The sequence below is a fragment of the Aedes aegypti genome, chromosome 2 (assembly GCF_002204515.2).
Source record: "Aedes aegypti strain LVP_AGWG chromosome 2, AaegL5.0 Primary Assembly, whole genome shotgun sequence".
NCBI lineage: Eukaryota > Metazoa > Arthropoda > Insecta > Diptera > Culicidae > Aedes > Aedes aegypti.
In genome coordinates, this window is record NC_035108.1 from 34,678,480 (window position 1) to 34,705,671 (window position 27,192).

Here is a 27,192-nt window from a genome sequence, read left to right on the forward strand (position 1 = left end):
AGCCATCTGCGATACATTAATGTCTATAGCGCACAATTGAATTTAAAAAACAGTTTTGTGCATGAATATTTTAGAAAAAATAAGTTTGTATTATTTAACATATGAAAATAGTAGTAGTGTCCGGCTTTCGAAGCAAAACGGTATACCACTTCGTCTACACCATTTCATGTGGGAAGGTGAAAGGCTGCTATATTTTTTATGACTGAGAGGCTTGCTGTTTGGTTAGCAGACTGCCTATGTATCAGGCGTAAGGAAAGGCGTGCTTTAATGATAGTAGAATGGGAGCGTAGAGAATCAGTTTTTTTTGTCCGTCTCGGGTTCTAGCAAATGCTATGGAACTGTGATAGATCCACTGTGATATAACCAGACTACTGAATATACTATAACGAAATCACTTTTTGCGTTATGCGATGCTTATATAGCAATGCTTATAGCAAAGTTTCACGTATGAGATGTAGCGAATAGGCCTTATACGTACAAAAGTGGAGGCGATATACGTGCAAGTTTAAACGATGAAAAAATAACATGCAATACGAGTGTATACACTTTCTTGCGAATCAGTCTGTACTCTTATGCGACTTAATTTATTATAATGAAGTTGATTTGACAGCTGCTACGGATTGATCCGACTTACTTTGTACGAGTGTACGGGACGAAACAAAATGTACATATCGACTCATAAAAAAGAGTTTTATGCAAGGAAACTCATCGATCAAACGATTTCATCCACCATGTAATGCAAGAGTGATGCAATTTGTACAAATAAAAGACTTTGTCTGAATACTGCTATGCGACTTCTGGTTGTCTGGGAATATTAAGAGTGGACGATAGAAGTAAGTGAAAGTTACAACTGCAAAGTACGAGGAAAGGGACGGGCCTGGGATTGAACCCATGACCTTCTGCCTTTGAAACAGAAGCGGTAGCCATTGGACCACCACTTGGAAACGAGTATCCCGGGAAACCCTTCCCGGGATGGAAACTCTACTTTTAAGATAAAATGAAGGGTTAGTTTGGTTGATAAATTTTTCTTAGTTTATCGGAAAAAAGGTCACTAAAGTTTTTAAGATATATTCAAAAGCATATAAAGCCACCAAACCACACAGCATGCGAAAGGGTACTGCTGACTGAACAGAACATGTTCAACAAGTTTTTCGAAAGGTAAACAATACTACTGTTCCATATTCGATTTGAATGTCTCAAAAAATATTAATATCAAATATCTAAAAAAATATTTATAAATTGGAAATTCACAAAGGTGTAAAAAAATAAGTGGTGAAAATTCGCTTAACTTACCACTAACAAGTGAAAAATTGTTCATTCTCATCCAAGACTCAAACGGAAATTGGATATGAAATTTAATATACATAATAGGATACAAAGGTATTCGATTTAATATTATATTAAGATTCAAAAAAGTAGTATCCTGCCTGAAGTAGGATGGAAGAACATACGATCAAAATCTTTCGGAGGACATATCCTTACAAAGGATACCAGCTGGTAAGCGTAGTGAATCCGTTTAACATAACAAACGCTATTGACACTTTGTCTATAATCTGAATAGGTGCTTGATTTCGGCCATCCATCGTTGCATATTTCAGCCCAATTAGTTTCACCAGAAAACAAAGTTCCGTCTATCTGTCACAACTCATTTCTATCCACTGAATCGTACGTTGCCTTGAAATGAATAATTAAATTATGACTCTGCAATAGATTGGCCCAACTCAGTATGGGAGAAAAATAAAGTTGTATAATTAAACGGGGCACCCCCCAGGACTATTCCTTAGAGTTAGAGGACGAGTTCCTCAAAACTTCAGCTCATTTTGTCGTTGCATGAGCTGACGCATTTGCATTGCAGTTAATATGGGTTTTTAAGTTCGAACATATGGGAAACAGCACATCATCTCCTGTTGGGATTAGGAAAATTGTTGGTCGCGTTCAATTGAATTCAGAATGTCAAAAACACTACTTGATACCATAGCGAACAATATTGTAGAAGGTTGTAAGATAATTAAAATGGAAAAAGTTGGTGTTTCAACTATCTGAAGTAGATTTGCTATAATGCTTAGTATTTCTTCAACATAGCTGGTAGGTAGCCACTAAGCGCATCATAGCCACCTATGACGCTGGGCGAGCTGTGGTACAAGGTGCATGCATGTATGTGATTGAACGGAAGGGCTGATCTAAGCCTAACTTTCAACAACTGAAAGGTTAATGAAAATGAGCTTAAATCCATATGCAGCCTTCTGCAACTATGTTCATTAGGGGGGGGGGGGGGACCTGGTGTAGTGGTTAGAACACTCGCCTCTCACGCCGAGGACCTGGGATCGAATCCCATCCCCGACATAGTCACTTATGACGTAAAAAGTTATAGTGACGACTTCCTTCGGAAGGGAAGTAAAGCCGTTGGTCCCGAGATGAACTAGCCTAGGGCTAAAAATCTCGGTTATAAAGTCAAACCAACCAACCATGTTCATTAGGGTATCAACTAGTAAATTTGTCATTTCTGGGCTCAATTGAACGCGATTAACTAGTATACGGAACGTAACCCTATGCCACGGGTCAATTTTCAGTACCGTAATCCGGGGTAACATTGATCAGTTTTCAGGATATTTCTTAAATATTTCATTCAAAAATGCAAATGTTGTGTGTTTTATATTTTTGAAACAAGTACTGCCACCCATAGCTCGTGACTATATACTGTATATTGTTTTTTGAAAGATTTAAGCATGTTTACAAAAATGTTTTATGTGATTTTTTCATATAGCTGATATGGGGTAACATTGATCATCCATGTAAACAACGTTCGGTAATATTGAAAATGTCGTTACTTACTTAAATCATGGCAACTGAAGCCGAATATGATGTCCAAACGCTTACATCTCATTTACCTTTTGAGTTATTTTAAAATTAAAAACTCCTCGATCAGCGGAATACGCCTAAAAGTACGCAATTTCTAAGGGAATTCCACATTCTTAACAGTAATTCGGTAATGTTGCCTAATTGAACATACTTATAAAAGTTTTGATAGTGGAATCGTTTTTGCCGATGCCATTTTTAGTGAGAACCGCATTTTCTTGCTCATATCGCTTGCAGAACTTATGTGAGACATAAATCTTCGGTAGTGTCATCCTTAACCATTGAAATCATTGTTTCGTAAACTTGACAAATTAACGCGTAAAGTTAACACATTTTTTGCAAAAATCTTTATTTTGAATAGCTTATAAATATAAGAAAGAGAAGCAACATTCATGCTTTGGAAATGTTACATCAATAAATGATGATACCAACTTATTACGAGATGAGTTATTCCGATCAATGTTACCCCGCTGATCAATGATACCCCAGATTACGGTATATTTAAAACGAATATTCTATACAAACTTCGAATTGAATGCGCCAGCTGGGGGAGCAACCAAATGAGTTGAAATTTTGAGAGATGTTTTCTCACTCTAAGGCACATATCTAGGGGATGCCCCGTTAAGTTTAACAACTTTTTTGTTTTAGGGCCAGTCTACTCTGCAAGTTATGGTGCAGGAATTTATCTAAGATCACTCGCAAGGTCAGTTGTCGAGCTGCTCTCGTGAAAACTAGCCTGGTATTCGTTGACAAAGGTCGTCTCGTTCGATCTCGGTCCATTGAAAATGATAGTATCGATGTTCGTATAGTCAACGTAAAACCGCGTACTCCAGTACCCGTAGGTTGTGGGATATGAGCTAGTTGATCCTTTTGTTTAAACGTGAGCATCATACGCTTTGTTTTAATTTCGGTGAATGTCGGAGTTAACGCATCATGATTGTTGCCATAAGCGACCGTGTTGGAACCAATTACCTAAAATCCAATATTCTCCCCTTTCGACTCGGAATTCGGGAACTTAAGCACCGGCTAATGACTTCCTTATTTGATTTTACTTCCTTAGCTGAGTGGTTAGAGTCCACGGGTACAAGCAAAGCCATGCTGAAGGTTCGAATCTCAGACGGTACAGGATCTTTTCGTAATGAAAATTTTCTTGACTTTCCTGGGCATAGAGTATCATCGTACCTGCCACATGATAAACGAATGCGAAAATGGCAACTTTGGCAAAGAAAGCTCTCAATTAATAACTGTGGAAGTGCTCACAGGAACATTAAGCAGAGATGCAGGCTGTGTTTCAGTGAGGACAATACTGATCTTAATATAAATAAAATAGATTCAAATCATCATTAGACACATAATACTTAGAAAACATAGAATGTCTTATGCAAACGAAATATTCAGCACCCTTTGAAAGAAATGTTTTTACCGACCTGTTCAAATTAACTTCCCTGGAATGTTCAATTTTCTCCCCGAATTACGGTACTGATTCTCGGCTCTTTATCCTGATCGAAATATGTCAATTAAATTCTGGCGGACATCATCCGATATATCGCCAAATCTCATGAATAATTCAGCTCCATCATTCAACGATACGCTCATCACCCAAATTGATCGATGGGTGATTCTCGTTCACATCGAACCCATCTCAGACACAGCCAACAAAGAACACTCATGAAAGCATGGAAAATTCGGTGGCCAGGCATCAAGCGACGAACCCCGGTTTTTATTGCGCGACGGCGATAAAGTGCGCGCGATGGCAACGAATTTATTGCCCATTCAAAACAGCACCGCCGCGCGTCATTCTTCAATTGTCGCTGCACGTGGCTCCCAACTGCTGATATTGGATTAGCGATTAGTCACACCATGTTCAACCGTTCAAACCACGTCACAACGCAGCATAAAAGCCGAGTCAAGTGATCGGCAATAACTGTGTTTTCCATTCATATTAAATCACAAATCAGCTTCGATTGCCAAATTGGTGCCATGGCTTCTTGAGGGGCTTCTGGCAAAGTCGGCAGCAGAAACAGCAGCAGCAGCAACGATTAGTTCAACTATGTCATATCATGACATGGTGATGCGTGAGGTGAATCCGATTCTCATAGTGACAGGTTGAAGGTGATCGTTAGGCTCTGGGAGTGAAAGTTTGACAATTCCAGTTGATTTATTGTGGAGCGTTTTGCATGGTTCCTTTTTGGTGGGAAAAAGCACTGCACGTAGGCTACGGTTGAATTTGCGATTTGCAAATTTGGAACATCAGGCTGATAGCTTAGGTTATGACAGTAAAGTTCGATTGATAGGATTTTGCCAAAATTTTTCATCGAATTTGTGACGAGATTCATTTTAACAGAAATTATTTTAAAATTAACGAACAGAAAAGCATTACTGAACATAACATACTAATATAGGCTTCAGTAAAAATGATATCAGAGGTGTGTTTGAAAATTAAATTTTGTATTCGTACTAATCGTGTTTTTTTACAATTTCCATCCCAATCTAACTTCCTCTTATTTCTCTTTACAGACGTGTATTCTATCGACGCTGGTGCTAAGCATACAATGTCGCCCCCAGGCAGTGCAGTAAGTTTCCATCTCTCTCTCACTCCCACCATCCCCTTTGCCGTTTGATTAACCAATAGAAAAAAAAATCGCACAAAACTAAGAAGCAACCCAGGAATCTCCATTTCAATCGTCTTAAGCAAAGCAAATCGATTAAAATTGAGGAAATTGCTTTTAACGGCTGCGCCGCGCACGCTTTCCGGGAGCCGAATCCTAACTCGTCCGAACGATACCGACTTCTTTCGCTGCGCGCGCGGTTCTTAAGGTGAAAATGGATCGAAGCCATTACGAAAATTTTGAAGAGAACAAAATCTTGAGAACCAGAATGCTCATCTATCTTAAACCTTGATCTATTGGTCACTCGCTGGTGGAGACAACCGATCAAGTTTTCAATTTGTAGAGCTAATTGCTTTCGAAAATTTAGGATGTGGCTTCGATTCATCTTCACCTTAACTGGAGTATTTGCGAGGCGTAGCAACAAATCGATCGAGTGATTGAAATTCTGCCGAGAACTACTCTTATTTTTTACGGACGGCTCCGCGTGGATTGCTTTGTGTGTTCTGAATGAAATCTCGGGAAGTCAGCGTTCTAAGAGCAGAAGATACGGAAAAAATGCTACAGTCATGTCACGATCACCAGCCGGCTATCAATTGCATCACCGTTGCATGGTTTCGGGGCGGATGGGTTTTGGTTTTAATTTTATTAGAGATCCATCCGTTGATCTGGGGCAATCTAGGAAGAGTTATCGGGCTTTAATGGGGTTGATTTTTTGAGAGAAGGCGAGAATCGACAAGTACCTGAATTGCGATGACATCATTTGGTGACGTAAAGCACATGGTATTTTAAGCACAGAACGAAATGTACGATTCAATTCGACTTTGTACGATTCAATTTCAAATTTTTAAAATGAGGTAATACATGAACAATGAAATTGATATCATATTCCCTTCCCACATTTAATAACGTTTTGAGTGAAACTTATCTACTGTATGACAGAGGTCTGCAATTTTACCATTTTAACTGGCTTAATACTTTGCGGGCATTCTAGAATTTCTTGAAGGAAGCATAAGGTCTTTAACAAAATGCTTGGACAAATCTCTGAAAAACAAAAACTGTTGAATTGCTATTATATTTTTAAAATATATTAAAAGAAAATCTTGTCTCATTCATCAAACTTTTGTTCATGTCCATATGGAGAAATAATCTCGTTTGGACATTAATTCAACTCTTTGGGAATTATTTGGGGAAATTTCAACCAACTTACATCTTGATGCTTCTTGTTTGGATCAATATCTGAAGAACATCTAGAAAATCCCATGAGGTATTTAAACTTCATGAAAAATTTAAACATGAGCTGTTGGATTACTTAAAAGAAATTCTAGAAGAATTCCAAGACAGCTTCTCAAGATAATTCAAGAGCAAATGCCTGATAAAACCTCTGAAAGAATACTATTAATTAAATAGGATTTCTTACACTAATTCCCGGATGTGATAGCTTCATGTAGGTAAGAAAATTACTCGTAAATTCTCAAAACTATCCATGCAAATCAATGCAATAAATCAATGAAATCTGTCTTCACTGTTCATGAACAGTTTCTCCCAGCCGACAAATTGCAAGCAGATAGACAATTTATTTGTCTCAATCATAAGCATACACGAAATTTAAGGTACGTCTATTAATTTGTTTCCATATTAATGCTCCGTAGGTAGCATTCTAACCTCAGGACGGAGGTGAAAATAACATTCTACTTGAGCTGACTTTGAGTTTTAAGAAATAAAGGTTTTTGTTAAAACAAACAAAACTTGTATGACCTTTAGTGAACCTTTAAACAAACTAAATTCAAACCGTTTTATGTACTCAACAGTCAAGACTTTACTACTCTTCAGAGCGTTTTGCAACTAAGAATGTCTTCAAATTCTAAAAGATTAATGATTATTTTGAATGTACGGATTGTATATTTTAATACTCTGTTTGTTTTTTAACTTATGGATCTCCGATTTTTTAAACATACTCAAATTTAGACGTTTGTCTGTTTCCAAATCAGCACATTAATTTCATGTTGCTTACAAAAAGACGGTTTATGGACAAAAGTTCGAAAGACAAAAGGTCGAAAGGACAAAAAGTCGAAAACGTTTTGCATAGTGGGAATTTTTTCCTTCTTTGAAAATAGATTTTCGACCTTTTGTCCCTTCTTTTTTGTACTTCGACCTTTTGACTTTCGACCTTTTGTCCTTTCGACCTTTTGTTTTTCGACCTTTTGTCATAGATTCCAAAAAGACACGGACAAAATTACATTGCGTTAACGTTACATTTACGTTACGTTTACGTTACATGTACGTTTCTTTACGTTTCATTTACGTTAAATTAACGTTTCATTTATGTTACGCTTACGTTACATCTACGTTACATTTACGTTACATTTGCGTTACATTTTGTTGCGAACTTTATATCATATTCCTCTGTTTTTACTCCGGGGGTTATTCTTTAAATCGTTCTTTGGAGTACCTTTTGATTTCTCTAGTGAGTTCTCAGAAATATATTTATGTTTTTTTTTATGCAAGAGTTCAATTGCAAAGAGCCATTCACCATTTCCTCCGAGATTTGCTACTGAAGACTACTCCAAAAAAGTTCCATCCCGCTTGGCCTGATGTCGTTAGGGTGAAGGCCATCAGGCCGAATGCCGTTAAGCGTAAAAAGTTGTTAGGCCGAAAGGGTCACTAGGCCGAAAATGGATAATGCAGTTTCCATAACTCGCTTTTGACGAGATAATGGAATTAAGGCGGTATCAAGTCATGGAAATACAAAATAAATATGGAATGCAAAATCAGTGCAACTGTGATTCAATGGACCTTTGAGGTTGTTAGGAAAACCAAATTTAACCATGGTTCTGTACCTCGATATTGAGATATTAAATATCGAGTTTGGGAGAGTTGACTGCAGATCGAACGGGCAGTGAGACCGAATTGATCCTTAGTCCGAATGGGTTGGTAAGTGTTGGGTCAAGGTAATTTGCATAACATTGAAGCCCACAATAATCTATGTAAAATATAACTAGAAAAAACAGCCTTTGTTTCGCATAAAATAAACAGGTGATATCAACTCACATGTAAAACCTCTGAACTGCTACGGCAAATTTTATTAACAAAATCGCTTATTTAGGTTTTATAAAATAAGGATAATAGTGTTTTCTAACACAGAACACCTAGATGTAAGAAAATAATGTTATGTTTGGAATGATTCTTATGAAGAATTTAAAAAAAAAAAAATGATAAATGTGTAGTCATTTAAAAAAATAGTTTGTATTTTTCAACTTAGATTATCCAATTTTTTTTTTTCATCCTAACGACCATTTTGTACTGAAGGCATTCGGCCTAATAGCATTCGGACATACGGCATTCGGCCTAACTGCCTGCTCCCTTATAAATTCCTTATAGATTATTTTTTTTATCAAAAGGTTTAGGACCCTATTGCGTCATGGCATGATAAATTTCTTGGACAGTTTTTGGATTCCGCTAAATAATCCAGCTTTTAAAACCATCTTGCCAGATATCATCTGTGTTTCAGCAATACATTATGGATCTTGCGAGGAACCAAGAATATTTCTCAAAACTCTTCCAACAATTATTCCATTGAATTGTGCTAGATTTTTTTTAAGCATTGAAAACATTTTATTAATGAAACTACTTCAATATTTGTCTTCCTTTTTACTTCTTATTAAATTTATCTAGGATTTTTATCAGTAACTTCTAAAGCTATTCCGTTAAAAATTACTACTGACAGTTGTTTTGGGTTCTGACATGAATTACGTTATAAACCAGGCTGTTAACCATTTTATACTCAAACTTCTATGTTTGATCTAAATATCATTTACGTTACGTTTTAAAAAATCGATCCAAACAAGTTTAAAGCAATGATTTATTTTTATTATTGAATCGATTTTTATAATTTATATTTTTGATCACACCTTTTCTTTTGTTTCGTGATACAAACATTTTAATAATTGTCTTGGCTATCCATTTTTGACAATTATTAAAATGTTTGTACTTTTTCTCAGAATATTAATTTTAAATTTTTTTAAACATATTTTATTTTCCGTGCATCTGACGGAAGAACAGTTCAATATTAAAAAAATAGAATATCATAAAACCCGTCTAATGCGATAGATTGATTGTGAAAAAATATAAAACATACGAATTTTTAGATTACCCGTTAAATGAGAATTAAACATTTGTAGGTTAGAAAATATTCAATTTCTCAAACATTTTTCTGAAATAGAAAAATTTACCAGATGTCATAAGAATTCGCCAAGAATTTTTGCCCTGGATTTTTTTTATTTTTTTCTTACATTGCATCAAAACGTACTCCAGGGATTATTTAGGTGATTTTCTTTAAGTAGCTCTTAGATACTACCCTAGGAATAACTCCCGGAATGCTGTCTTGGCACCTTTATGAAATTTTAAATGATAGTTTTCTTAGCATTACTTCTTACACATGGAATTTGTACTAGTGTAACTTAAAAAAAATCTCCAAGCAAGTATCTGGGATATTTTTTTTTTCAAAGTTATATCCCTATATATCGTTGAGTACTCTAGTTCCTTAAAAAAATCATGGATACCGTGGTACATCAATACCCGGACGCTTAAGTCGACACAAATGTTCAAATGCTAATATCAAGGTGATGCTTTAGAATACCTTTAATGTTATATTGTTTCAAACCATGTTTCACTCAAGATCTTCACGCTACTGATGAACTTTTTGATAAAAATCATGATTTTAACATGAAAACCATTCAAATACCGTGGTGAATCAAAATCCGGACAGTACCAATATCCGGACACTTTGAATATATTAATAAATTGGAGTAAAAATAAAGTGATAATACGTTTGGTTGTTATTTACTCCCTATATTAGTAACAATGTTCATCAGTTATCAATCAGTTTAATCTAGTTATCATCGTCAAATAATCAATAAAAATGAAAACAAATAATAACGTTCCTGCCGGACGTCATTTCATCGCGGTCCAACTCTAACGCAAGTTAAACAACCGTTAAACGCTCTAACATCATTTGATTGAATAAAAAGTTTGTGAACCATATTTTTATAGAAAGTTTTAACCATAAGCGTTAAAGAAGAGATGTTTTAAAAGTTCGGAGACTCCACTGTTGTTAAACAAGTTAGAAATACATATTAATCGGTGTGTAAAAAGACTGTCCGGGATTACGAGCCATTGTTTAAAGATCCGGACATTATCTAAACGACCCACGATTAACTAATGTAAGTGAGTTTCAAGAAAGAAGAAATACAAGAAAATGTGAAAAATATCTATTGAAAGTGTAGTGAGTTATCGGAGTTCTATTGAGTGTGGAAAAAATCGTTTATAGCTTTCATAATAACATTTCGAGCCACATCGACTGTAGTTCAAGCCACATGCACTTAGACTCAGGTAATCAAACCGCTAATATTATAAACATGCTTTTCTTTTTAACATAATAGGGCTAACGCAGACATCGAGTTAACTGATTGTTAATGTTTTATTGCGTGTTGATACTATTTTCATTAAAATTTATCGAATATTGCATATTTTTACACAGATGCCCGGATTTTGATTCAAAAGTGTCCGGGTTTAAAGACATCGTTTGCATCAGGTGTCCGGATTTATAGACAAGACATACTCTAATATTTAAACGATTTTCATGTTAAAATCATGGTTTTTACCAAAAAGTTCATCACTTTCGTGAAGATCTTGCTTGAAATAATATTTAAAACAATATTGCATTAAGGATTTTCTAAAACAACTCACTCATATAAGAGATTGAAGATTTGTGTCGACTTAAGCGTCCGGGTATTGATGCACCACGGTACTTGAGCATTTCTTGTCCATAAATCCGGACAATTGATGCAAAAGATGTCTTTAAATCCGGACACTTATGAATCAAAATCCGGACATCTGTGTAATAACACATAATATTCGTTTAATTTTTATGAACATCATATCAATACACAATAAAATATAAATATTTAAAAAGCTTGATGTCTGCGTTTGCCCTATGATGTCAAAAAGAATAGCACGTTTGTAATATTAGTGGTTTGATTACCTAAACCGAGGAGCGTGTGGCTTGAACTACAGTCGGTGCGGCTCGAACTGTTATTATGAAAGTTAACACTATTTATTTCACATCGAGTTAAATTTTGAATACTCACAAAGCTTCTAATGGCTATTTTTTAAGTTTTCTCTTATTTTTTCTTGCACAAAACTCACTTACACTAATTAAACCAGGGTCTTCTAGAAGATGTCCGGATCTTAAAACACTGGCTCGTAACCCCGGACAGTCTCTAGAAGCTCCGATAAATATGTATTTCTAACTTATTCACACACAAAGGAGTCACCAAACTTTTGAAATATCTTTTCTTAACCACTTATGGTTAAAACTTGCAATAAAATATAATTCACAAAATTTTCTTTCAATCAAACGATGTTCGAGCAGTCATCGATCGTAAAAACTTGAGTTGGAGTCAGACCGCGGCGAAATGACGTCCAACACAAACAAATTATTTGTTTTTATTTTTAATAATTATTTAACGATGGTTACTAGATTGAAAATAAATGTAACGTAATAAGCACTGTTAATAATTAATGGAGTGAATAAAAACCAAACATATTGCCATTTAATTTAACTCTAATTGACGTATATAACCAGAGTGTCCGGATATTGGTACCGTCCGGATTTTGATTCACCACGGTACACTCTTAAAAATAATGAAAATCACTCCGGACGTAATTCACATTATGACTGAATGACACATGATGTAAGTGATGAAATGACGTAAAGATGGGTTCTGAAAGATGTATCGACAGAAAAATGTAATTTTACATGATGAAGGACATGAGAACGATGCCGCTATGATTGACATTTCCCGAATCACATTTAAAATGTGACACAAATTCACGTCATATGGTTCGCTTCTGTTATGTGCATCCAAAAGACGTAAAATCGCATGATTTTTTTGAAGTGTGTACATTCAATTTCCAAGAGTTCATTCGATAAAAAAAATCATCCAGGAGTTCAACCAGAAGTATCAATTCGAGTGTTCCTCTAATTGTTTTACTTTGGTTTACACCGATAAGTTTAGCCAACTTAGTAATTCTTTCCAGAATACCGTTTTGTCTCAAATTCCGAACAGACTCATATTCCGAACACTCGGTTTTTGTATGGCGATTTAGTTGAAATGTTTCGCTGAAATATGTCACCAAATAACAAGGAAATGGTAGTCGATTGCAATTCAATTTTAACGTCTCCAATATAATTTATTCCGCAGAAGTAGTGATGATTATCTAGTTTGAGGCCAGCAGAACAATCTCAGATAAATTTATTTGCAAAATTTTTCATTTGAATACGGTTTATTCGTGCTGTTTGGAATTTGAATCAAGGTGTTCGGAATATGAGACAGAATGAACACAGTGTTCGGCATTTGAATCAAAATGTTGTTCCATACTTTTACGTAAAAACTATACTTAAACTAACTAAATCAACATTATTATCGGTAAACCCAACAGCTAACAGTTAGACTTTGCGAAGAAATCAAAATTTACACAAATATTAGCCAATTTATGCCAATCAGATGCATTTGAAGTCAGTGTTGGCCTTAAGTGTTCGGAATATGAGTCAAAACGGTACCTACTCTAGGAATAATTTTAGAGATTTTTTCAGGACTTCATCAAATGATTCCTTCCAATTATTTTTTCATTTATTTATGAATATATCTAAGAAAATTCCATTTAATTTGTCTACGAAATCCCGAGAAAAAATCATTTCTGAGATTGCAAAAAATTGCAAGAAATATTTTTGCAGGAATTCCTGGGAAAATCTTTGGTCCCTTTGGGAAAAATTCTGAATCAGTTCTAAAATGAAACTTCTGAATGATTTTCTAGAAAAAATCTTTGTGGGATTTCCATCGAGATGTCCCGTGAAAATTATTGTCGCCATTTTGAAGAAGGTTTTAAAGAAATCCATGGAGAAGTTTGAATAAGAATCTCTATAGGAATTTCGTTGATCTGAGAGAAATTCTTAAATTCTCTGAGTAGTGGTGGTAATCCTAAAATAAAATAAATTCTGGAGGAATCCCTACAGATATTCAAGACCAATTCCTGGTAGAAATTCTCTCGTATTCTCTGAAGAAATACTTGGAAACACTCTTTGAGGGATACCTAGGGAAATTTAGGAGTTATACAACGATAAAGTGCTTATGGAATCTATCTTTAAGGTTTCTTGGAGGAATTTTATGAAATCCTTATATAATCCAACGGTCATGTGCAACAAGGAACTCAATATGATCCCGGTTCTCTAACTGGGCAGAGCAAAAGAGCCAGTCAAAAGTACCGTAACAATTCGAATCTGCAGAATCCATCAAAACGGTTATTTTTTTTCAAGATGTTAAGTGAACCCCTTAACTTCACATTGCACATGACGCGTTTTGATCTCCACTTTGCTCACTGTCTCAAAGGTAGGGTCCTCCATGGTTCAAAGTTTCATGCTAAACGAATGCAGAGTATGGTCGTTTTTGTCTGAATTTCCAGAATGAAATGTTTAGGTCACTAGGACTAGGGAAATTTATTGGAAAATGGCTTAGTGGGTCCAAAATATATAGGAGTCCAAATTATATTGGTTACTCTATTGCAAAGAACATGATCATGGTTTGTTAAACTCTATTCGTTCTTGAAATCGATTTGTTCGTATGGGACAGACTTTTTCCCTGTCACCATACTAGAAATCTAAGTGAAAAAGTACGTTTTTTAATGACGCAAAGTATTGCAATTGATTTTTGGATGTAATTATATATGGCTAGAGTACAATAAGATAAACATTAAAATGTAATATGATTACATAACTGGGATTATACATATTAGTTCATAAGTTGTTCCTTTGTCCTGATGTGCATATGTTTCTCGTCGCTTAAACAACGAGAAAGATATCTATTACAAAACTACTAAACCAAATAGATCGGTTAAATTTATTGCCGGATTTCCGTTCGTTGACATTTGACTGTAAGCATAGTTTCCGTAGCTTTCTCCTCAAATATACTCATTCATGTAAACCTCACAAAACCGCCCGGCTCGTTATCAGTGTTCAATGTTCAATGTTTTCTCACTCCATTTCTTCATCTATTTTAAACACAAATTATCTTATCAAAAACTATCTCTCCAAAGCCAACATCCTCCCTCCCCACATCTGTGTTCCCTCACACTGCACCCCCCACACTCAAATCGCTTTCTAACTTCTCATCAATATCGTTTCCTCACCATTCAAACCGGAAAGCTGCTTTTCACCCATCAAAACCACTTATCTACTCCAAACGCACAATTTTGTCATTATTTCACCAGTCACAAAACCGTATCTCCCTCTCTCTCTGTGTATTGCGAGACCAATCATTTGTCGCGCGTTGTCAAAGAAATGCGATGGAGAGAAAATCAGCGAGAAAAGCAAAGCAAAAACCACGTGCCTCCGGCCAAATTGAAAGATCATCAATTTCCGCTTCTAAATCGGAGAAATAGAGTGCTTTGCGCGTGACTTAAACGGGATGATTTAGGATACGTCTATGTTCAGAAGGGTAATATGTGTCCAATTTGCAAATCCATTCTTGTCATCTAGGAAATTTTGAGAACAAACCGCCAGAAGCGCTTATCGCACCTCTTTAGCTTGTAGATCATTATCATTAGTGGGTTCTTTTAAGACCCAAAATTACGCCAAATCAAATTACGCACTTTTTTGTCCAAGAAGTTCAATTGAGATTTTCGGACGGCACGAGGGCAAACTCTTGCAACAAACCGCAATTAGAGTACGGTTGCGTGCCGAAGAAATTTGCACATAAATTAGTCACAGCTACAGGGCCCAGAACCGTAAAGAGGGGGGGCAATCCAGAACATCTAACTAGATTGATAGGCTCAGTGTCCAAGTAGCGGTTTCGGATGAAGCGGTAACTGACGGCTAAACTATGTGCACAGACAAACAGACGTGACACTAGAAACAATTTACTTTGAAATCCAGCGACTACTTTACACAATCATAATTTTGTGGCCATGGTGCACGAAATACAAGGTTTTCAGATGGTGCTAGTGAGAAACGTCAAACATTCATGAAAATGATAAGAAATTTGATATGATTACAATGAATCCTCGAGCTGTTTAGTGGAACACCTATAAGTAAATGAAAATTGAATTAGGTACCTAACCATGGAATTAGAATTTTTATGATTTGACACATACGCGAATTTTGACCTCAACTTAGTCGACCAAGTTCAGTTGAAATCATCATTCAAAACGTGGTCGATAAAAAATTTCGTCAATTTTACGTCTGTTTGTTTATGCGATGTGATGACGGCGGTGACGAACGATGAACAACGGTCAGTTTAATTCGGCGTAACGTTGTTAGTGGTGCTTTTCGGGAGAATGGGCCAACATCAGTCATCGCCATCGTGTGCTCGGTTGGGTCGTTGTACGTTAATGTGTGAATGGGCGCCTTGAAAAAAGATGTGCATTGAATAACTTTTTTCTGTGAGTTTGCAACGGTTTCAAATGTTTATTGTGGAGTTGTTGACTTGGGGCAAGAATTAATGGCAAATTAGAACGGGGATGTTCGTTAGCTCCGTTTAGTAATTTGTGCTGGTACTTCCAGCTCTCTCTGTCGAGGATATTTAGAAGTCGTTCCTCAATTGCACATTATTTGCAACAGTAGATAAACCGAACATTAATGAAGAACGGAGTGTTGTGCAACACACCGTTAAAGAGTCGGAAAGCTTTCTTTACGAAACGATTTTCGGATTTAAATGGGAATTTGTGCTGAAAATTACGCAAAAAAATGGTGACTTGAGATAACTATCAGCAATATTGATAGTATTGTTATATTCTTCTTCTTTCTGGCGTTACGTCCCAACTGGGACAAAGCCTGCTTCTCAGATTAGTGTTCTTATGAGCACTTCCACAGTTATTAACTGAGAGCTTTCATTGCCGATTGACCATTTTTGCATGTGTATATCGTGTGGCAGGTACGAAGATACTCTATGCCCTGGGAATCGAGAAAATTTCCTTTACGAAAAGATCCTCGACCAGCGGGATTCGAACCCACGACCCTCAGCATGGTCATGCTGAATAGCTGCGCGTTTATCGCTACGGCTATCTGGGCCCCCAGTATTGTTATATAAAAAAACGTTAATTTAGTCAACAGTTAGGGTTGTCACATTGAAGTTTTTTTTCGACAAGTAGCGAAATAATTCCCAACGAATTTGCTCGCTCACATTGGATCATTCGAACCACTGTTTTTCACCACAGATGTTTGAGCAAAGGTTGTTATTGAAATATAGATCTTTAATGCGCCGTGTGTTAACTCCTTGTTTTACTCCCAATGCTCTTGATCATTCTAAAAACGCAAAGGAATATTTCCAAGAACTGATCTAAAGATTGACAGAGATAGGATTTTCTCATAACTTGATTGGTGATCTGGACTTGATTAAAAAACATCTTGAATTTATTTAGTGATATTCTTCCATCTATGAACAACTGTTGAATTTATCGAGATTGCAGAAATTACTTAAAACACCTTCGAGTACCAATAAGTCCATGAGTATATTTTTTAGTACTCTTTTCCGAATTGTTACTCTTTAACCATTTTTAAATGGATTATTTCCAAAACATTTCCTCGAATTTCAGCACTGAAGAGCACTGAGGACTATTCTTCAAACACTTCTTGAAATTGCATCAAATATGTAATCAATCATTATTTTGATTTCCTCCTGAAAATTCACTATCAAATACTGCAACGATTTTTCCGGCTATTTTCCCAGAATTTGCTTTTAAAATTACTTCACGAATTCTTTAAGCAAATTTTTGCAAAAAATTCTTCATCCCACAGACGCTCAGACGGTTTGACCAACATTGACTCCGCCCCAAGTTAGTCAAACTGATTTATGTTGATACAACCATTTGCCCATTATTGCGAAATTATAAGAATTAATGCACCATTATTAATCGACAATTCTATCGATGATGATAAGTGCAAGCTGACAACATTAATGTTTTCAAAATTATACAGTTTTGATAGTTCGAAGATCGGCTTAAAATGATGCATGAAAAATCCTATATTTTTACCTGATCTCTCTATCTATGGAACGGATTTCATAAGCGTAAATTTAGAACCAAAACAATTACATGCAGCAGGTATATCAGTTCATGATAGATGTAGTTACCTGCTAGAAATTGAAATTTGTATAATTTACTGATGGAATCCTAAGAGAAACTTTTGATAGAATCCCTGGAGTTATTCCAGATAGAATATCTAAAGGATCTTATAAAATCCTTGGAGGAACTTTTGATAAGATCCTGAAATGAACTCCTTATTTAATCCCTAGAAAAACTTCTGCTGTCAGCCCTGGTGGCATTCCAGGTGGCATCTCTGAAGTAAATTCTGATGGAATCGCTAGAGGAGCTCCTAATTCCTGGAGGAATTCCTGATATAATCTCTGGAGGAACACATGACAGAGTCTCTAGAAGAATTCCAGGTGGAATCTCTGAAGGAACACTTGATGGAATCCCTGGAGGAACTCCTGATGAAATCCCCAGAAGAACTCAGATGGAAGCCCTAAGGATATTCCTGATAGAATCCCTATAGGAACTCCTGATGGAATCCCTGGAGGAACCCCAAAAAATATTCTTGAAAGAACTCCTGATGGAAACCTTGAAGAAATTCGGATGGAATCCCTATAGGAACTCTTGAAAAATATATCCCTAGAAGAATTGCTGATGAAATTCCCCAAGGAACTCCTGCTATAATATCGACTCCTGATAGAACTTCTGGAGGATTTTCAGATAGAATCTTTGAAGAAACTCTTGATGGAATCCATGGAGGAGCTCCTGATGAAATCCCCAGAAGTACTCAAATGGAATCTCTAAAGATACTACTGATAGAATCCCTATAGGAACCTTATGCAATCCTTGGAAGAACCCCTGATGAAATCCCTAGAAGAACTCCTGATGGAATTTCTAGGGGAGCTTCTGTTAGAATCACTGGAGAAATTTATGTTGGAATCGCTTGAGTTCCAGGTGGAATCCCTGAAGGAACACTTGATGGAATTCCAAGGAAAAATCTCCAGAAGAACTCTTGCTGCCTAGAGAAACTTCCAATGGAATCCCTAGAGGAACTTCCGATGGCATCCTTAGAGGAACTTCTCATGGAATCACTGAAGGAACTCCTGATGGAATTCCCAGAAGAACTCACATGGAAGCCCTAAAGGAGCTCCTGATGGAAACTCTGGAGAAACTCCTAATGGAATTCTAGGAGGAATTCCTAAAGATATTTTTGAAGGAACCCCTGATGGAGTCATTTGAGGAACTTCTGATGATGGAGTCATTTGAAGAACTCCTGATGGAATCTCTAGAGTAACTCCTGATAGAATTCCTGGAGGAATTCCAGGTGGAACTTCTGAAGGAACTCCTGATAGTACCCCAGGAGAAACTTCTGATGCAATTTCTAGATTTCCAGGGATGGAATCCCTAGAAATACTTCCACAGAGGAACTTCCAATGGAATCCTTTAAGGAACTCCTGATGTAATCCTTCATGGAATTCATGATAAAATATTCAGAAGATCTCCTGATGGAGTTCCGAGACGAACTCGTGTTTAAATCCGAAGAATAACTTCTGATCCCAAGAGGAACTACTGATGAAATTCCTGTAGGAACTCCTGATGGAATCCTTGGAAGAAAATTTTGATGTAGTTTCTGATGGAATCCTTTCAAAAACTTCTGATGCAAACTTTTGAGAATCCTGATGGAGTCCCTGGAAGATCTTTTAAAGAAACTCCTGGATGGTGTCCCGTGAGGAATTCTAGTTGAACTTTTTGAAATATCTAAAGGAATCCTTACAGGAATTCCTAGTTTGAAGAATTTCCTGATGGAATCCCTAAATAAAATTTTAATAGCATCCCTGGAGAAATTCCAGGTGAAAGGAACCATCAATGAAATCTCTGGGGAAACTCGTAATAATATCTTTAATAGAACTTCTTATCTAATCTCCACAAGAGCTCGTGATGTAATCCCTAGAAGAACTTCTGATGTAATCCGCATAGGAACTATTGATGAAATCCCTGGAGGAATTCCCGATAAGCTTTCTGATGGAACTCCTGATAGAATCCTAAGAGGAACTTCTCATGACATCTCTAGAAGAAATCCTGATGAAATTCCTCGAGAAACTCCTAATAGAATCTCTGGAGAGATTCTAGGTGGTATCTGTGGAGGAACTCTTGATGGAAGCCCTGGAGGAATTCCTGATGAAATCCTCAGAGGAACTCCGACCATCGGATTACAACAGAGTTGTTACAGATTTTTTTACTCAGTTAGCGCGTTTTTTTAACAAAATGTGTTATAATTTTGGCTGGTTAGAAATTATAACACAATTTCCTCTACACTAAACAAAATTTAAAAAAAATATGTCATGATATCCATAACAAAATTTGTTATAAGAAATCGATCTTAATTGTTTATAACAAATTGTGTTATAATTATGTTTGAAATTGAAACCAATTTAAACAGACTTTGTTTTTATGACTAATTTTGTTTTAATATTGTTATAATTTGCTCCATCAACTTAATGTGCTTCTAACAAAGTTGAAAAAAAAATTGTAACAAATCTTGATATAATTGTGCTACAATTATGATGTAATCCATTGGTCGGGAGCCCTTGGGATACTACTGATGAAATTCTTTTAGGATTTTTTTAAGACATTCTTGAAAGAACTCCTGATAACAGCATTGAAGGAACTTCTTCTGATGTAATCTCTATCTCCTGTTAGAATCTCTGGAGCAATTTCAGCTGGAAATCTTCTATAGGAGATCCCTGGAGAAGCATCTGATGGAATTGCTTGAGAAACTCTTGATGGAATCCCTTAAGAACTTCTGATAAAATTCTCAAAAGAAGAGGGAATGCTTAAAAAAACTTCTGATAAAACCCCTAGAGAAACTTTCTATGGAATCCTTAGAAGAACTTACGATGGAATCCATGAACTTACTCCTGATGGACTCCTTCGTGGAATTCATGATATAATCTTTAGAAGTACTCCTGATGGTATTCCAGGGCAAATTCGTATATAAATCCCTAGAATAACTCCTGATCCTTAGAGGAACTACTGATGAAATTCCTGTAGGAATTTCTGTGTCCCTGGAGAAAATATTGGTGGAATCTTCACCAATCTTAACTTCTGATGGAAACTTTTGAAGTTCTCCTGATGGAATACCTGGAACAACTTTTAAAGGAATCCATAAGAGAACTGCTGATAAAATCTCGTGAGAACTAGGGGAACTTTCGGAAGGAATTTTTAAAGTTATCTTTACAGGAATTCCTAGTTAAATTACTGGCAAAATCTTGATTGAATTTCTGGAAGAACACATAATGAAATCATGAAGAAATTACCGATGAAGTCCATGAAGAAATTTTGGTAGAATTCCTAAAGAAATTCCTGCAGCATTATCTGAAGTAGTTCTTGTGGGATTCCTGATGGAATCTTTGTAGGAATTCTTGATACAATTCCTGGAGGAATTCTTCATTGAACTTTTGATGGAATGACAGTTAGAACTGCTGGTGGAATTGCTAAAGAATATATAGACGCAACTCAAGAGCGCACATTTGCTAAACCATCATGACGTCGACGCTGCGTAAATTAACGCATCTCAACTTGCTACCCCCATCTGCATCGGCAGTTAATGAGACGCCGAAGCTTCCATTTCACATGCCGACGTCGATGTTCGTGCAACATCACTACAGACTGCATGATCAGTTCGTCAAACATTTGTCAAACGTTACAGAAATTTGTCGGAGAATAGCTTTATAAACTCATACAAAAATATATTTATATTATGAGCATATTTTACAAAAAAAAACAGTTCTGAATATTTCACTAGCTGTTTTGAAGGCCACAATTTTTCTTCAAAAACAGTCCTAGAATTCTTTAAACATTTCTAAAACATCACTTGGATTATATCTATGGAAGTACTATGGGTCAAAGAGGTGAGAAAAGGTCAAAACCTGATATGAAATATCTCAGCAAATATTAGAAATATTGATGCACAATTGTAATGGTGTATTCTTTACGGGTGTCCAAAACTATCAACAAAACATAAAATATCTAGGACAAGTATGATCAAAAATAAATCATCGGAATAAGCTTAAAAATCACGACTTTTGAAATTTCTCGATTTAGAATGACACCATAATTGGTAATGAGCATCAAACTTTAAGGAGGACAAACACTATTTCTTTTTTATTTATGCCCATCGTATTCAGTACAATCAAATATTGATAGAAGAAGATTCTTCTGCATGGTTTCTACTGTGAACCAATTCCATTTTTTTTACCCAGTCCCAACCACTTAATGGGATCAATTATTTATTATCATTATAATTATTTTTATAAACGAGACTTTTAGCCGACTGGTTCATCTCGGGATGGGATCAACTTTCTAATGCTTTTTCATCATGTGTACTCTCCAACTGCAAAGAATATTTCGAGTAAAATTACGAGAAATATAGTATGATAATCAACTTGGACATACCGTTGGGAGTAGGTCGTCGAGCCGATTGCCGTTAAGCCGAATGTCATTAGGCCAAATGCTGTTATGCTAAATAGGTCGTTAGGCCGAAATAGCATTTAAGGTGAAAAATACTTACTACTGTTTCAAATGGCTAACACATTCATCAGTGCTTTTTTTATTTTATTTTTTTTTGCAACGACTATTCTTTCTAGTTATATTTTACAGTAGATACTGTGAGCTTCTAGACGATGCAAGTGATCCTGACCTATCAACTATAGCAACCCATGTGACTTAAAAATTCATTCCGCCTTACGATCCATTACAACTATTTGTAATTTTCCGCCAAATGACTCCTTCAGTCTAACGATCCTTTGAACCACATTCGGTCTAACAGCATTCGGCCTAACGGACTAGAATTGTCTCAAATTCCAAACATAACTCATTTACCGAAAAAAAAAAATTTTTCAACACTTTTCAGTATGGTGGACAGTGTTGGACAATATATTTGCAATTCTTTTGGTTTTCAATACCAAATAGGGGAAAAGCACTAATTTTCGACCTACAAGAATTCTGTGCCAATTTTCGGATTTCCATACAAAGTAGGCCAAAATTGTATGGATGGGTCGAAAATTAGTGCTGGGTCGAAAATTGGTGCTTTTCCCCTAGTCTTAATTGGAGGTTTAGATCTCAGTTGTTCATAGACCGATTTGAATGAAAATTTCATGGAAAGTCAGGCATAACTGGAATTTTGGCATGTTGGGTGATTTTTCCAATCACAAGTTCAAAAGTAATAAATGAAGTGAATTTTTGACAAATTTTTAAAATTGATGTAACTTAAAAAGTTGATTAAATAGCTCTATAGTTTCTTCAGCCAAGTTGTAGATTTGGATAAGATGAACAAGTTTGCTGAATACAGTCTTTGTGTAACGCTTTTCAATTTTCAGATAAATCGTTTGTACGAACAAATTTTTTTTTTTATGCGACAGCGATTATCTAACCTGGTGGATACATATTTTCTATCAAATCATCTGGAAGCTCTGCAATGTACGATCATTAGCACTCAAAACCGACTGCCACTCACTCGATTGGAATCTGAATGTAAACAGTGATTCGGTTGCCTTCGGCTTTACTTCGCCTTTGATTCGGGGTAGCTTATCAATTTGCTGCCGTTTTTGTTTTCGCTTAGTACTCGCCGAAGGAGCAAAATTGGCACTGGAGCTTGAAACGTTCAGCTTGGAAGCATATTGACTGTTTAACGATAAACTTGCGACGATCGACGCGCCACTATATTGCATACAACGGAGGAAATTAGAACTCACTTGGAGGTGATGATTCGTAGGTTATTTGGCAATTTGGAGGTTAAAATCCCCTCTAAACACTAGCGATTTTACGGTGGGATGTTGACGTTTGATAACGAATAGAGTAGAATAGAGTGGAAGCATTGTAGTATAGAGGTCTACAATCAAATTGCCTCGAATACCAACGCACGATGAATCTTGCACAAGTCGATTTCTTCAGAATGAAATCGTATCGATGTTTGTTTGATGTCATTTGCGCTTTGGTTAACGTAAGTCCAACAAAGAAGTGAATGCTCGGCTGCAATTTTGTTTATGTTTGCTTTATCACAGCAAACGAAAGCAATGTTGTGACAGTTCTCACAGCAAACAAAGAAAATTTTGTCAACATTGCAATAACACGCATGCAATTGGATCTATATTCAGGTTTTAACGAGCGCTAATAAATGCCGCAAACAGACTCGCTTTCTGGTAGGGATCAGTCGATATGACGAATGCATAGACGGACCTGTCACATGAAAAGACCTATAGTCAATGAGAATATATACCGAGGTGAGGAAGAAGACATTCAGTGTGCGTGACATCCGTGTACGGTGCAAAATGTTTCACAACTACAAGCGAGCGAGCTCCCATAAGAAGCCGTGTAAATTAGTGACGTAGTTATTTTTGTTTAGGTTTTTTTCTCTTTACTAATACATAGCCATCGCTTCTTCTTCCACACCTTAGTATATATTCTCATTGACCTATAGTGGTTCTCACGCCCAATGGTATGGGTGCCCTAGTGTAGATGTAGTTGTGAACCTTAGAGGAAAACAATAAGCACTCTGTCTCGAAAAACACCCAGAATTTGGGTGTAAATTTTACAAATTGGGTGATATTTCCATATGCATTTTGAGTGGTCTGGAAAACGTGTGCAAGTTTCTTTGAGGAAAACAAAAACAAACTGTGTATGACGAGCGTATGCTAGTCTACGTGTGTTCAAATGTCACTGAGCTCTATAGTCGTTATCATGCTAAATAGTGTGTGTGCTCTAGTGTTAATGTTGTTTGTGAAAACCAAGAGGAAAAAAATATGCACTCTGTCTCAAAAAACACCACGAATCTGAGAAAAAGTTTTCGAATTGAGTAATATTTCTGTATGCATTTTGATAAGTCTGGAAAGCGTGTGCAAGTTTCGTTAAGGAAAACAAAGACAAACTGAGTATGATGAGCGTATGCGAGTGTTCGTGTGTACAAATTCCACTAAGCTCTATAAAAAAACGACCCAAGTCAAACGTCAAATCGACAGATCCTCACCAGAAAGTGAGCATTGTGCTTTTGATAATTTCAGGTTTAGCTTCGATTTTTCTTCACCTTAACTAATTGATTTTTTTGTACCCTGAGAGGCAGCGTTTGCTGGCTTGCTTTGATCGGGTATTCGTTTTGGCTTCTGTTGAATGGTTTTAGCAGAAAATAAGAAAATGAAATAATCTCAACACTCCTCGAAAACCCAACTATCAGAGAAATCGTCCAGAAATTCCTTCACACATTTTTGAATACGACAATTCCTCCAGTATTTGATCACTGGAAATACCTTCTGTAGTTTTCACATGGATAACATTAAAAAAAGCATTCCTCCAAAATTTTCCATTCATTTTTCAAGAAATTTATAGAGTGATTCGTCCAAGAATCAATCCACAGTTTCTCCAAGAATTTTCCGCGAAAATTGATTAGAACTCCTAAATAAACTCAACCAGGGAATCCTTGTTATTTATTTATTTATTTATTTATTTAACAAAAATTTGGAAGAGGGAAAAACCCCTTTGAGTGATTTTTATAAAAATCTTTCTCAAAGAGGCACAAAACCTCTTCATCTTTTCCAAAACGTTATAATATGAATATATAATCTATAGGCTCCAACGGACATAAACCATAACAGGGCCAAGTGCATGAATTTCCAGGGGAAACAACATCATATGGATAAAGGAGGGTCATCACGAAATTATGGTACTAATCTGAAAATAAACAAACAAAAAAAATGCACGAGTATCAAACAATATATGAAATTTCATTCAAAAAGTCAAATAATAATTTCAAAATAGAAGGACATTTGCTACCAAGTATATCACGAACAGATCCAGGAATACAATTCATAATGTTTTTTAAGCGATTCTCAAATTTAATTCTAGGTAGGACATATTTTGAACATACAAATACAATATGATCAATATCTTCATAAAAATCACCGCAATCACATAAATTTGAATCCTTCAAATTTATACGATATAAATGACTGTTACAAATATAATGATTTGAAATCAATCTTGAAAAACAACAAATGAAGTTTCTACTAAAACTTATATTTTTAAACCAGGGAGAATAATTAACTACAGGACAAATAGAATGACACCATCGACCTTTGTCGCTTGAATTCCAAGAACTTTGCCATTCATCTAAACAAAATGATTTAAGTTTAGAATAGTATTCTGAAGCAAAAATATTACGGTTATAAATTATACCACGAGCAACACCCAGTTTTGCTAAACAATCAGCTTGTTCATTGCCATATATATTACAATGAGCAGGTACCCAAACAAATTTTATCAAAAATCCTCGAGAATATAAGTCAAATAACGTTTTTTTGAGTGCTAAAAATATATGATGTGATTTGAAATTGAAATTAATGGAATTCAATGCATGTAGACAACTCATGCTGTCAGAACATACTATAAATAAATTTGGTTCACAATCATTAATTAAGTTACATGCATAGTATAAAGCAGTTAATTCAGCTATAAAAATTGAACAAGGATTTTGTAGTTTCAAAAAATGACCTAACACAGTATTATATACTCCAAAACCTGCAACATTTTGAATAAGAGAACCATCCGTGAAATAAAACTGATTGCGATTAATGCCTTCAAATTTCCTTTCAAATAATAAATTAGCTAAACGAGAATGTTCATGTTTTGGAATTTGTTTCATCTCTTCATATAGAGAAAAATCAATTAGTGGTTGAAATGTATGAACATTTATATTGTAATTATGAAAACCAATAGAATTATCAGGATTTAAATTTAACGCGGAACAATAAATATAAGAACTTAATATTTTACTTGTGGGATTAATTTCATATAAAGTTTGCAAGGTATTAATTATTGGATGATTGTATGAAATGCATTGAATCAAAAATTTACAATTTAATTTGTGAAAACGAATTTTAAGAGGTTCAATGCCAGCTAAAACTTCGATGGATTGAGTATGAGTTGAACTCATTAATTTTAAACAAATTCGTAAACATCGAAATTGAATCTTCTCTAGTTTTGAAAAATGAGTTTGAATAGCACTACCAAATGTGAAACATCCATATTCCATTACTGAACGAATAGTTGTTTTATAAAGGGTTATCATATCAGAAGGGTGAGCACCCCACCAAGTACCAGTAATAGTACGGAGAAAATTTATTCTTTTCGAACATACTTTCTGAATATATGAAATGTGATTCTTCCAATTTAATTTTGAATCAAACCATATACCAAGATATTTATAATCAAAAACTTGTTCAATTTCATAGCCGTTTAAATATAAACAAATATTAGTGATTGAATGTTTTCTAGAAAATATTATATATTTTGTTTTTGAAATAGAAAATGTGAAACCATTATTATGTGCCCAGGTATCAATGTTATCTAAGGAAAGTTGCATAAAATGTCGTATGATTTCTCTGTTTTTCCCACTAATGGATAAAACATTATCATCTGCAAATTGTATTAAATAACAACCATTAGGAATAATAGAAGCCATATCTGAAGTAAATAAATTATATAAAAATGGACTCAAACAAGAACCTTGTGGAAGTCCAAAACAACTATAACGAATAGTTCTTGAAGATCCATTATGGAAAAAGTGCATAATTTTTAAAGAAAATAAATTGTAAAT

General features: G+C 35.6%; 1 protein-coding gene across 3 annotated transcripts in view; it reads left to right on the forward strand.

The window, feature by feature from the left end:
• Nucleotides 1–27,192, forward strand: part of LOC5565102 (RNA polymerase II degradation factor 1) — a 187,367-nt gene that overhangs the window by 123,040 nt on the left and 37,135 nt on the right. For all 3 annotated transcript variants that reach the window (XM_021840494.1, XM_021840492.1, XM_021840493.1), the window contains one exon: nucleotides 5,374–5,429. In XM_021840494.1, coding sequence (XP_021696186.1) covers nucleotides 5,374–5,429 — 56 coding nt within the window. The remainder of the gene's footprint in view (nucleotides 1–5,373; nucleotides 5,430–27,192) is intronic.